Source organism: Coccinella septempunctata, chromosome 9 (genome assembly GCF_907165205.1).
Source record: "Coccinella septempunctata chromosome 9, icCocSept1.1, whole genome shotgun sequence".
NCBI lineage: Eukaryota > Metazoa > Arthropoda > Insecta > Coleoptera > Coccinellidae > Coccinella > Coccinella septempunctata.
Window position 1 is genome coordinate 13,821,674 of NC_058197.1, and position 14,070 is coordinate 13,835,743.

At 41.7% G+C, this 14,070-nt stretch overlaps 2 protein-coding genes across 7 annotated transcripts in view; one reads left to right on the top strand and one right to left on the bottom strand.

Annotated features, from left to right (window-relative positions):
* Positions 1-175: 175 nt before the first annotated feature.
* Positions 176-14,070, bottom strand: part of LOC123320929 — a 191,412-nt gene continuing 177,517 nt past the window's right edge. For 3 of the 5 annotated variants that reach the window (XM_044908428.1, XM_044908425.1, XR_006538824.1), the window contains one exon: positions 176-292. In XM_044908428.1, the coding sequence (XP_044764363.1) occupies positions 240-292 (53 nt within the window). In that variant the 3' untranslated portion in view covers positions 176-239. Of the gene's footprint in view, positions 293-8,349; positions 9,175-14,070 lie in introns of those variants that run through there. The other 2 variants (XM_044908427.1, XM_044908426.1) reach the window with 1 other exon arrangement.
* The window catches only part of LOC123320928 (scavenger receptor class B member 1-like), a 55,877-nt gene continuing 49,548 nt past the window's right edge, over positions 7,742-14,070 (top strand). Inside the window, exon 1 of one of the 2 annotated variants that reach the window (XM_044908422.1) lies at positions 7,742-7,900. In XM_044908422.1, coding sequence (XP_044764357.1) covers positions 7,856-7,900 — 45 coding nt within the window. In that variant the 5' untranslated portion in view covers positions 7,742-7,855. Of the gene's footprint in view, positions 7,901-12,677; positions 13,147-14,070 lie in introns of those variants that run through there. The other variant, XM_044908423.1, reaches the window with a different exon arrangement.

Consider the following 14,070-nt stretch of genomic DNA (forward strand, 5'->3'; position numbering starts at 1 on the left):
TTGTTGTTGTTGTTGTTGTTGTTGTTGTTGTTGTTGTTGTTGTTGTTGTTGTTGTTGTTGTTGTTGTTGTTGTTGTTGTTGTTGTTGTTGTTGTTGTTGTTGTTGTTGTTGTTGTTGTTGTTGTTGTTGTTGTTGTTGTATTAGGCGGAAGAGGAAGAAAATGAGAGACATCATAGTAATTCTAGTTTTTTATTCTTGAGATAACACAAAAACAATACAGGGTGTCTCAAAAATAAAAATCAACAATTTGCGCGTGCTTCCTGGATCTCTATCCATGGGTACATCCAGAAATCTGGAAAAGGAACAGTATTAGTATTAATTACAGAAGATGAATCGCGAGGGCCGAAAGCCCGAGCTAATCACAAAAGACGAATCGCGAGGGCCGTAGGCCTGAGCTTTTGCGATTACAAAAGACGAATCGCGAGGGCCGTAGGCCTGAGCTTTTGTGATTACAAAAGACGAATCGCGAGGGCCGTAGGCCTGAGCTACTGACGAAAGGCTTATTGCGAGGGCCGTCGGCCCGATCTAATTACAAAAGACGAATCGCGAGAGCCGTAGGCCTGAGCTACTGACGAAAGGCTCATTGCGAGGGCCGCAGGCTTGAGCTTATTACAAAAGACGAATCGCGAGGGCCGTAGGCCTGAGCTACTGACGAAAGGAGTATTGCGAGGACTGTAGGTCCGAGCTATTCATTCAAAAAAGACAAATCGCGAGGGCCGTAGGCCTGAGCTACTGACGAAAGGCGTATTGCGAGGGCCGTAGGCCCGAGATAATCACAAAAGACGAATCGCGAGAGCCGTAGGCCTGAGCTACTGACGAAAGGTGTATTGCGGGGACCGTAGGGCCGAGCTAATTACAAAAGACGAATCGCGAGGGCCGTAGGCCTGAGCTACTGAAGAAAGGCTTATTGCGACGTTCGTAGGCCCGAGCTAATTACAAAAGACGAATCGCGAGGGCCGTGAGTCGTAGGCCTGAGCTACTGACGCAAGGGCTGTAGGCCCGAGCTATTCACACAAGACGAATCGCGAGGGCCGTAGGCCTGAGCTACTGACGAAAGGCTCATTGCGAGGGCCGCAGGCCCGAGCTTATTACAAAAGACGAATCGCGAGGGCCGTAGGCCTGAGCTACTGACGAAAGGCTTATTGCGAGGGCCGCAGGCCCGATCTTATTACAAAAGACGAATCGCGAGGGCCGTAGGCCTGAGCTACTGACGAAAGGAGTATTGCGAGGGCTGTAGGTCCGAGCTATTCATTCAAAAAAGACAAATCGCGAGGGCCGTAGGCCTGAGCTACTGACGAAAGGCGTATTGCGAGGGCCGTAGGCCCGAGATAATCACAAAAGACGAATCGCGAGAGCCGTAGGCCTGAGCTACTGACGAAAGGTGTATTGCGGGGACCGTAGGGCCGAGCTAATTACAAAAGACGAATTGCGAGGGCCGTAGGCCTGAGCTACTGAAGAAAGGCTTATTGCGACGTTCGTAGGACCGAGCTAATTACAAAAGACGAATCGCGAGGGCCGTGAGTCGTAGGCCTGAGCTACTGACGCAAGGGCTGTAGGCCCGAGCTATTCACACAAGACGAATCGCGAGGGCCGTAGGCCTGAGCTACTGACGAAAGGCTCATTGCGAGGGCCGCAGGCCCGAGCTTATTACAAAAGACGAATCGCGAGGGCCGTAGGCCTGAGCTACTGGCGAAAGGAGTATTGCGAGGACTGTAGGTCCGAGCTATTCATTCAAAAAATACAAATCGCGAGGGCAGTAGGCCTGAGCTACTGACGAAAGGCGTATTGCGAGGGCCGTAGGCCCGAGATAATCACAAAAGACGAATCGCGAGAGCCGTAGGCCTGAGCTACTGACGAAAGGTGTATTGCGGGGACCGTAGGGCCGAGCTAATTACAAAAGACGAATCGCGAGGGCCGTAGGCCTGAGCTACTGAAGAAAGGCTTATTGCGACGTTCGTAGGCCCGAGCTAATTACAAAAGACGAATCGCGAGGGCCGTGAGCCGTAGGCCTGAGCTACTGACGCAAGGGCTGTAGGCCCGAGCAATTCACACAAGACGAATCGCGAGGGCCGTAGGCCTGAGCTAATCACAAAAGACGAATCGCGAGGGCCGTAGGCCTGAACTACTGACGAAAGGAGTATTGCAAGGGCTGTAGGCCCGAGCTATTCACACAAGACGAAACGCGAGGGCCGTAGGCCTGAGCTACTGACGAAAGGCTTATTGCGAGGGCCGCAGGCCCGATCTTATTACAAAAGACGAATCGCGAGGGCCGTAGGCCCGAGCTAATCACAAAAGACGAATCGCGAGGGCCGTAGGCCTGAGCTACTGACGAAAGGAGTATTGCGAGGACTGTAGGTCCGAGCTATTCATTCAAAAAAGACAAATCGCGAGGGCCGTAGGCCTGAGCTACTGAAGAAAGGCTTATTGCGACGTTCGTAGGCCCGAGCTAATTACAAAAGACGAATCGCGAGGGCCGTAGGCCTGAGCTACTGACGAAAGGCGTATTGTGAGGGCCGTAGGCCCGAGCTAATCACAAAAGACGAATCGCGAGGCCGCAGGCCCGAGCTTATTACAAAAGACGAATCGCGAGGGCCGTAGGCCTGAGCTACTGTCGAAAGGAGTATTGCGAGGACTGTAGGTCCGAGCTATTCATTCAAAAAATACAAATCGCGAGGGCCGTAGGCCTGAGCTACTGACGAAAGGCGTATTGCGAGGGCCGTAGGCCCGAGATAATCACAAAAGACGAATCGCGAGAGCCGTAGGCCTGAGCTACTGACGAAAGGTGTATTGCGGGGACCGTAGGGCCGAGCTAATTACAAAAGACGAATCGCGAGGGCCGTAGGCCTGAGCTACTGAAGAAAGGCTTATTGCGACGTTCGTAGGCCCGAGCTAATCACAAAAGACGAATCGCGAGGGCCGTAGGCCTGAGCTACTGACGACAGGAGTATTGCAAGGGCTGTAGGCCCGAGCTATTCACACAAGACGAAACGCGAGGGCCGTAGGCCTGAGCTACTGACGAAAGGCTTATTGCGAGGGCCGCAGGCCCGATCTTATTACAAAAGACGAATCGCGAGGGCCGTAGGCCTGAGCTACTGACGAAAGGAGTATTGCGAGGGCTGTAGGTCCGAGCTATTCATTCAAAAAAGACAAATCGCGAGGGCCGTAGGCCTGAGCTACTGACGAAAGGTGTATTGCGAGGACCGTAGGCCCGAGCTAATCACAAAAGACGAATCGCGAGGGCCGTAGGCCTGAGCTACTGACGAAAGGCTTATTGCGAGGGCCGTAGGCCTGAGCTACTGACGAAAGGAGTATTGCAAGGGCTGTAGGCCCGAGCTACATCCGCACGGCGAATCGCGAGGGCTGCAGGCCCGAGCTGTTCACAAAAGACGAATCGCGAGAGCCGTAGGCCTGAGCTTCTGACGAAAGGCTCATTGCGAGGGCCGCAGGCCCGAGCTTATTACAAAAGACGAATCGCGAGGGCCGTAGGCCTGAGCTACTGACGAAAGGAGTATTGCGAGGGCTGTAGGCCCGAGCTATTCATTCAAAAAAGACAAATCGCGAGGGCCGTAGGCCTGAGCTACTGACGAAAGGCGTATTGCGAGGGCCGTAGGCCCGAGATAATCACAAAAGACGAATCGCGAGAGCCGTAGGCCTGAGCTACTGACGAAAGGTGTATTGCGAGGGCCGTAGGCCCGAGCTTATCACAAAAGACGAATCGCGAGGGCCGTAGGCCTGAGCTACTGACGAAAGGTGTATTGCGAGGACCGTAGGCCCGAGCTAATCACAAAAGACGAATCGCGAGGGCCGTAGGCCTGAGCTACTGACGAAAGGCTTATTGCGAGGGCCGTAGGCCCGAGCTAATTTCAAAAGACGAATCGCGAGGGCCGTAGGCCTGAGCTACTGATGAAAGGCGTATTGTGAGGGCCGTAGGCCCGAGCTAATCACAAAAGACGAATCGCGAGGGACGTGCCTGAGCTACTGACGAAAAGCTTATTGCGAGGGCCGTAGGCCCGAGCTAATTACAAAAGACGATTCGCGAGGTCTGCAGGCCCGAGCTACTTACAAAAGACGAATTGCGAGGGCCGTAGGCCTGAGCTACTTACAAAAGACGAATCGCGAGGCTGTATGCCCGAGCTAATTTCGATAGGCGAATAGGGAGGGCCGTAGGCCGAGCTACGGATGAAAGGCGTATTCCGAGGGCCGTTGGCCCAAGCTACGGTCGAAAGGCAAATTGCGAGGGCTGTAGGCCCGAGCTACTTACAAAAGAAGAATCGCGAGGGCCGTAGGCCTGAGATACTGACGAAAGGCGTATTGCGAGGGCCGTAGGCCCGAGCTAAGTTTGAAAGGCGAATAGCGAGGGCCGTAGGCCTGAGCTACGGATGAAAGCGAATCAGTCAGTAAAGGTAGATCTCCTGGCCATACTAGTCCAAACAATAACGTCGATAAGAATGATCACTGAATCGCATCAATTTTTTTCGGAAAGCCGATGTGCGGGAGAAGGTTCGAGGAAATTGGTAATGGCGCGCGAAGCCGGGTCGCCCGTTACGTGGAAAGCTAGAGGAAGATCGAGCTTTCCTTAGAGATCGAGAAAGTATTTTTGCCCCGTCTAAAAGTGCCCGAAAATTGCGAAAAATCTAGGATTATTTCGTCTAATTGTTTGTTGTCAGAAGAGCATGAATAGAAACTATGATTAAATTGATGATTAAAGCTGTTGTAGCGTCTAGAATTGTCTGAACTACGTTATTTCGAAACGAATTTTCATCGTTATTTCCAAATCGAGTGAACCTGGTACGTATGATATCAAGTTGTGTTCAATCAGGAAAACTTTTCATCATATAGATCATTAATATCAACGATTGAACTTTCATGTTGACTTTTTGAGCAATACTTACAATACTTTCAACCCGCTTAAACATTGTCGAAATACGAAAAATTAACTTCGGTACACTTCTCTTGAAGTTACATACTTATCGAAAGAAACGCAGACAGTGTGGGATACATCTGCAAGAGCTATTTGTGTTATATAGAAAAAGAAAGTATGACATAACTTATGCGAGGTATACACTGCATGACGATTTTGATGAATACGATCATTTCAGTTCATTAGTTCTGTTTGTAGATTGCTAAGGGACTAAAGTGCACTGTGACCTAAAAATCGCCGCCCCTGTTAAAAGAACCTCCTGTAGATGGTAGCTGAAAGGCAATTTTTGATTTTTTTCTTAGAAACCAGAAAACTGATATAAGAAATGAATTGATTCGGCCGATACTTGATTAAAATTTCATTGTTGAACTAAAAATAAGTTTTTTAGCATCGACACGTGTTTCGCTATCACTGTAGTTCACCTTGACTTTGAAGATACTATTGTGACAGCGGAATACGTGACGTGGATTAAACTGAAAAAATTCCATATTGAATCAGGAACAAATTTTAGGTGTTCTGTAAGCCCCCTTGAAATTGAAGAGGAACAGCCCCTCTGCTCAATTTAATTTCACTTTACTGGCTTCTAAGAAAAATTTCAAGTGCAATCTTCAGAGAGCAATATCAAAACAGGGGCTGGTAGCAAAAAATATATGAAATATCCACAGTATTTTCTGAAAAGCAATTACCTTTTGATTTTTTTTCGCTATTACTCATTTATACCCTGGTCACTCTTTATACTCCCTGTGAAAATTTTGAGGTGGAATTACATTTTGTTTGGCGAGCAGTATATCAATCTGCAACATAGTTGAGAACCTATTTACCTACTATTCTTCGAACGCGTTAAGCTAGAACTGGTTTCCAATTGATTCTTCATTATATAAAATTGTATGAAACAACATTCGACATAACAAGTTGGGCAAACCGTCCGAAAGAAATTTCTTCTTCTTTGCGCAGCAATATAATGCCGTTAAATTATCAGTTCGCGGTCTATATGCTATTATTAATGAGATAGCACTCCGAGTTTTGTGAATTTTCAAGTTTTTCTATCCGATTCGAAAGGATTTGCAGTCCCCTGTAACATTTGTTATTCAACATCCTGTGTTATTCCTACTCGATATCGTTATTATGGAGTTTGGAATATTTTATTACATTCGAAAAGTAAAACAACTTGTTTGGGGAAATAAGGAAATCAGAATTTCGAAACCAGATCATTAAGGTCTTAGCAACTTTTTATATATAATTGGGGAGTTTGTCATGCACCTTCTACGAAGGGTAGAGGGTAGATGAGGCAACTATAGTTAGCATTAGGGTCAACTTGAGAGAAATATTTTTTCGAATATCGAAAAATGATTTTATTTATGAATGAATGAGGTTCAAAGAAGTTTTCTTTCAAACATATAGCATATATTACAGTTATAAAGATTCACCTATTTTATATCAACAAACACGTTATAGAATTTCATATATGAAATTATGCCTTCACCCCAAAAATCACTCCTGGAACCGCCACTGCAACGAGCTCAATGAAATTTCAAGATTTAGACACCCTGTATAAATAAAGGCTCAAATTCTTATTTTTCACGCTTCCAAGACTTAATCGCCGAATACATTGAATCAAAAGGTGCTAAACAGTTCAATGGGAGCTAAAATTTCCATTAACGGTATTTGAATTTTATTGATATCAATCAATCATAAGAAATAAAAAATTACATTGGTGTTCCAACGTAAATATTATCACTATACCGTCCGTTTTTTTTTGTGCATTCGAAAATTCATCCCATTTCCATGACGCAAATTCGATTGATCAAAACAACTGATGGTTATTTCGGAAAATCACAGTGTTGAGAGTTGGATCTAATTTTCCAGGAATTGCTTTAATGGATCAAATAAACATCGCAAACCTATTTTGTGTACAGAGCCCTCACGAGTGAGCCAATAAGAGTTCGAAAGTAAATGTTAGGAAAAGTTCCTCTAAATTCTCGTACTCTTCAATAATTTGTTTATATTCCGATATGATTCATATTGCACCCTGTTTTTATAAGGTTAATTAGAACAATCAGAACAACCAGTTCTTCAGGTTCGATGTTGAAAGTAGAACTGTTTCTTTTTAATCGAATTTGTTGGCGCCTGCTACTTCGCTTATTCGGCTTATTTTTTCTGAACAAACTAACCTTTGACCTTCGAAAAACTTTCAAGAAGATGGTCAGTTGAAAAATCGTCAAGACTGAACGGTTACACCGAGACATTCTTTATTCTAAATTCATTATTGTTTTCCTAAAAAATCTGCCAGGTATTGATTATACCTAGGTTTTTAATTCAATGAAGTCAATTTCATTATTTTCAATTTCGGACTAAAATTCCATAAGAGTTTCTGCAAATCTTTCAGAGGAATAATGATGGAAATTCTTCATATCATACTTATTAATTTTTCCCTTTCACAATTTTATATCGAAGAAATTCCACCATCATCAATTCCGAGAAACTTTTTTTTAACCTTCCACACCGAAATTTATGGCAAACCGCAATTCCAAAATACCAGATACATGAAAACGCCAACAGCGTAAATCCCAAGACCTCCACTCTTTTATTGGAAGCTGGTTCTTTTCCATCTTGAAATCGAAGCTTCTCCAGCATCAATTTCACGACAGATTCGCTAGGACTTTCCTGGAACCTCCCAGGAAACGAAGGAAAAAACGCTAATACACGACAATAAATTTCGTCAAACGTACGTCGATAAAAAACTTAATCGAATTGTTTTTCACGATCTCCGTGTATAATTCTAATTGTACCCAAAAATTATATCCAATCCTCTCTGTAGCTCAATGCTAATGACATTGACGTCGAAGTCCGTACACTGAGATGATTTTATGTGGTATCCATTGATCAATTAGTATTTATTGGTGTTTATTTAATCTTGCTTCTGGTGGTGTCAACATGGTGAGGAGAATATCGATCAAGAACGAGGCCGAAGATTTGGGGGTAAGTATTTAGACAATTTTCTACGCGACAAGATCTGTTATAATCATGTTCATTTTTATATAATCTACTGCAGGAATAGCAGAAATTGCAATAAAATCTGTAAACAAAGTGAAATTTCTAATTTCTGAACTGTTTGATGAAAAAATGCATCATGTATTTTAGTACCAATGGCATATACACATTGGGGGAGATTGTGAAGGCAAGTATTTGCTGAATTATTGCAATAAAATTCATAAATCACAAAAATTAATTAACATGTAATTGATACGTTCTTCAATCTGCCATCAATTTTATTACCCCTATCTACATTTTTCTTGAAAATCTTTGTAAATTCTTTTATTGAGTCATTCTATAAGAGTCCCTCTACTCCAATTAGCTCTGCCACTGGATTGAATGATTACTTTTATTATCAACAAACAATTTTATCCTGAAACTTAACTCTGTCAAAATTGAATGAAATAATATCATGATGAAGAGCATGAAATATTCTGATACATCTTTCTATACTCTATTCTAAACGGATCATTTGGATTTTGTATAATCAATTACCACTTCAATAAAAAAGGGTTGATTGGAAGAACCCTCTGATGAATAAATCAACATCACCATCTATCCATATCTGGCGCAAGTTGGGGTTGATAATAAAAAAATCCTTATTTTTCAACAGTGTTAGTTCCTGAAGATCTCCTCAGTTTACATAACGCATATTAGACGACTAATAATATAATATTCGTATTTGTCGGGACAGATAAAATTATTATCTCAAAATGAGAAATTACTGTTTCAACGCCACTTTTTTCGTTTCAAGGTAGACGACAAATTATGCAAGAAAGTATTAATTAGACTATGCCAAGGGTCAGGGTGAAATGGTTCTAAATATCGCACAAAAATTCGAGAAATGATTGCGGCAAATATGTTATCTCGTTTATATGGAACGCGATGAGCTTAGTTGCCAATAACAAATGGAGAAGAAAGAATCAATAAAGAGGTCATTTCTCATTTATATTCTCGCGATATATTCATTATGCACAACTTCATTACTTTAATGCCATATCAAAATTTCCAGAAAATTAGGGCATATTCTAAGAGACTCGGACTGTATCTTGTTACTCACCCTGTAAACACAAAACGTTTAATCTGACAGTTTGAAGATGATAATGCATTTTTTCGAACATCTCCCTTCCTGTACCTCTAATCGATTTTGTATCCATTATGGAAGCAGAGGCGTAGCAAACTCTTGTGACACCCGGGGCGGAATTTCAACTTGTCGACCCCTACAACATTACATAACATTGTTGCGCCTTTTTGTTTGTTAACATAATTACGAGTATTTATTTGAAGTGTTTGAAACATGGGACTAGTGAAAGGAAAAATGTAAAATATTTCAATGAAAAAAAGCAGTTTTTTTGCACAAACTCAACAAATTATTTATTAGTATCTATTCTTTGAGAACTTCAAACTGCAAACTGGGAAATAGTATCATCAAAGTCGATTCCTCTGGCTACACCATGCTCATTAGGTAAAATAGCCAAGCAAGCGAAGAGAGTCGAGCTTTGCTCATAGTAGATCTAAGATAATTTTGATAAGCTTTGTTTTGGAAAAACACAGAAACATATAATGTAAGGTAGACCCTAAGTGCTAATGTTGAAATTGGAACAGAGTCTGGAAGCTCATATTCGACAATAAACTGCAGTAGTCTCAAAGAACTCCACTTCAGAGCTCCTTCTTCAGGAACGTTAGCCACATTTAAACATCCTCAGACGGGGGATTTTTTTCAACATGTCTTCTGGAGACATTTCTTCATAATTCCCAACTAGACTAACAACTGATTCCAGCAATTCAGTTTCTGAACTCTTCGGCAAGTTCTTGGCCTCCAAGATAGCAAACCTGAGTGATATCACTTCCATGCCTTGGCAATGAGTGTTTATTTCTTGTTGAAATAAATATAGATTTCTTTCTCCTGAAGGTTCTCCTTTGTCGGTAGGAATTTCCATCTCGTCACAGATACCTTTCGCAAATTCTTCTGCCTTTTCCACACTTATTCCTACAGTGTCGAAAAGTGCCTCATAAGAATGAAAAGTTCAAAAGCCTTATTTCTTCCAGGACACTATTCCATAGCCTCAAGAATGAAAAATAACATTCTGCAGTGAATTAAGTTTCAGCTGCTCTTCCAGTGTGGTCACAAAGTTCCTCAATGGTATATCGGCAATCTTCTTGAAACTTTTGAATACAGGCTTAACAGCTTTATAGTGTTCCACCTTGTCAGTCCTCCTGCTACTTTTCAACAGCTCGACCTCCTCTAACTGTGGATATGTAGATTACCTACATCTGCCCCTCATTCTGTCCCATTTCGAACTATCAAAACGCATGGGAAAACAAAACTCATATTTTTACTCACCCCAATTCCTAAATAGCTCTCAGATCGAAGAAGTAGAGTAATCTGGACCACTGATTCAATATTTTATTTCCATACGATTATACGTAGGTACACCACAGCACCAATAACATAGCTAGTCTATATTACCACAAAGAAGCACAAAAAATAAACGAGTAAATGACGCAGTTGAATTTAGGTACTGACACTGACGCAGACCAACAACACTTCTCGGTGTTGTTGCGCAAACGCAGACGGAATGGATAACAAAATTACACTCCTGGAAGACGCAGGCGCAGTGGAAACATAATGGGTCATAAATCACTCGCCGCTACTACTCTATTCAGCCCATACTTCATGTTTCCTTCTCGACGCGATCGTATTCTTTGCTCACTGTTCCGCCCCTATTCTATCCTAATAGATCATATCTAAAATCGATCCGACTTAGACGTCCTAATCAAATATAAGCCTCTTAAGATACATTTTTGTCACCCCCACAGAGTTGGCACCAGGGGCGGTCCGCCCCCTCCTCACCCCCTTCCTACGCCTCTGTATGGAAGTTGTTGATAATAAAATTCTGTTTAACTTTTGTCTGAAGCAATTTTACATACTCTCGAACGTTTTCGAGCTAGAGGATGATGAGGGCGAAGAGCTTAGCCACACATGCGAATGGCATGTGTCAATGTAGAAACCCAGAATAATTGACATTCATCGCCATATATCTCAAAACTTAGAAGAAATTGCTTCGGACGAAATTTGTAGAAAATATTATGCTTTACAACTCCCATAATGAATACCGAAACGATTTTAAGTCCAGGAGAGGAGATAATTAAAAAAAACTTATTTTTGTGACCTTTATGGTAAATTTTCACTGTTTCGGCTTTTTCGTAAGTTTGGCACCCTCCCACATAAATTCGTCAAGCTCAAATTGTCAGATCAAAAGAATGTAATTAACCACATTTATCTCAGTCTGATACGCTCGAATATACAGTGTGAATCTTTGACTCGTACAAATATTTTAACAGTAGATTCTTGAAGTCAAAAGAAACACTTTTTTCCTTTACCATTTTTTCCTTATCGGATTGGTCGAACAGGCTGTTGAAAAACTATAAAAAATGTTATTTTTGTTTCAACACTGCCCAAAAAAATTAACGCACATTCTGAAAATCTCAATTTTAATGAAAGTTAATTCTACATTGACTTTATAACTTATTTTTTATGTTCTCTCGGGAGGGTTTTGAACGAAACAAGACATATTAAATGAAAGAAAAATTCAGGATTTCACCGAATCTTATGTGAAAGAAGAGAAATGAACAATTTTCAAAATACTGAAATGCTGATAAGTGATTTAATACTTGGTATTTCCACCCCTTGCGTTAACTACAGCTCGTTAACGACGGTTCATACTCAAAATGTTCTGATCTAATCCTTCCCAGATTTCTCCGAGTTGGATTCCTAATTCATTAAGAGTAGCTGGATGATTTTCTGAACTTCTCAGTCTTCTATTGAGGTTGTCCCAAACCTGCTCAATCGGATTGAGATCTGGACTTCTTGCTGGCCATTCCATTCGAGAGACTTCAACCTCTTCAAGGTACTCCTGAACGATGCGCGCACGATGGGGTCTGGCATTATCGTCCATAAAAATGAAATTTTAACCAATGTATGGGGCAAATGGCACTACATGCTCTTCAAGAATGTTCCTTATATACTTATCAGCATTCATAGCTCCATTATCAACGACCACTAGGTCTGTGCGAGCAGTCAAAGATATTCCACATTGGGTACTGTGGCTGAATACAACTCTGTTTAAAAGGTCTACAGATGTATGTAGCGTCGCAGATTAAGCTTGTTATTCTGTTTCTTCAGGGCACTCCAGGGTTGGCATAGCTCTTTAGGAAAGCTTAAAATGGCTATATCTTTTTATCAGGGCCCAATCGGAAAAAATGCTATAGGAAAAAAGTGTTTGTTTTGACCTCAACAATCTACTATTAAAATATTTGTACGAGTCAAAGACCCACCCTGTATATAATGATAGTTTTGTTTTACTATTTGACAGGCTGTCTTAGACAATCCCCCCTGTATACAGGTCTAATTGTTGGTACAGGTACTCAACAGGGTCCAAGGTAACTTATTTCATATTAATTTTCCTCTTGGGCTCCCCAACTAGAAGGAACCAAAATCTCGCTGGTGAATGATTTCTCAGAAAACGTCTTGAAGTCTTGAAGAATACCAATCTTGTACTTCCACGCTTCTTCCCAACGTCTCAGACGCGCATTCCACCAACCAACCTCCAAATTCCCCAATACGAAACGATAAACAGGAAATCCCTAAAAATCACCGTCGCAGCAATTCTCCCGAAAATTCGCCGAATGCAGAAAGAACTTTCATTCGCGATACGAAACCGCCGACAAGAAGTACCATACCACCGACCGGCGTCCCCCCCAAAACGCGCCCATACCAAGAACCAGCGTCCGATAAAATATCCCCGCGTACTTGGTCCGATGGACGCCGGCTTAGCAGTACGCCACAGCTTTCTGCTACTTTCTCCTCGTCCCAGGATGAGCGTCGTTTCCTCCAGGACGTGATGCACCACTCTGATAACGCACCGAGCCTATAGGCCACGCGATACTCTGTCGAAGATAAGGCTCGCTTGTGGACGGTTGCTCCAGCTGGCAGACATACATGTTGATCCGTGTTTGTGGCTAAAACCCGTACATACGCGTTGCACCCTTAACGAAGGGGGCAGTTTGTGGTGCCTGTTTTTCTTTTGACGATTTCCAGAAGGAAGGACATTCAGGTGGAATAGTGTTCGCGAGACCAGATTCCAATTTTTTTTTTGGATACTATGCAGTCCGATTGATCGTCTTTGATGGTAAGATTTTTGAAATATTTTCCTTTCTTTGACGACATCCATAATGGGTAAACAGTGAGTGCCATAAAGCTTGCATAAAGATCTAATTAAGTAGCCCCAAAATTTTGAGAATTTAATTTTCGAAATGACAATATTTTTCCACAAAAATAAGGCGTTAAAATTTTTATTGATGCAAATACAGAGGGGAGATTCTTTGAGTAATTTCAAGAAAAAAAATCCCATAAACAAGGGATCGCAAACGTTTCGTTCTCAATACAGGGTGTTAAAGTTTGACTTTTTGAATTTGTATCAGAACAAGTTGTAAAATCACATACATTATTAAAAATACCGAGCTCAATTTGAAGAGTCAAAAGTCAAAACTAACAATGATTACTCACCACAGCTCACTAAATGAATTTTTATGACAATTTGGGTATTTTTGAGAATTTCGAGAGATTTTTTCAAAATTTTTTTTCTCAAAATCGGTGGCAAATACGATAAAACTACAATGGACCATAAAGTTCTTTAAGATATCGATTGAAATTCATTCTGGGAGGATTCTGCATTTCTTAATAAACTTTTTAGGCTTTTCACACCCAATCTCTGAAACAAAATCAATTAAAAATTAAATAAACGATTTGCTCCTGTGTAATTTCTTACACTAATTTGTCAGCAGCAAATCAACTAGAAAAAATTGTTTATTTTTTTTTTAATTTATTTCGTTTCAGAGATTGGGAGTGAAAACCCTAAAAAGTTTATCAAGAAATGGACCATAAAGTTCAGTATGCCAACAAAGCTTCTTTTCACATTTTTTCAAATTAATAGTGGCTCACCAATAAAAAGTTCTGGAGGAAAAAATATCACCCTGTAGATTTGTTATCGAAATTGGCATGTCACATGGTGTGAACTATCATTTACATATAATATTCATGCCAAATTTGAGTT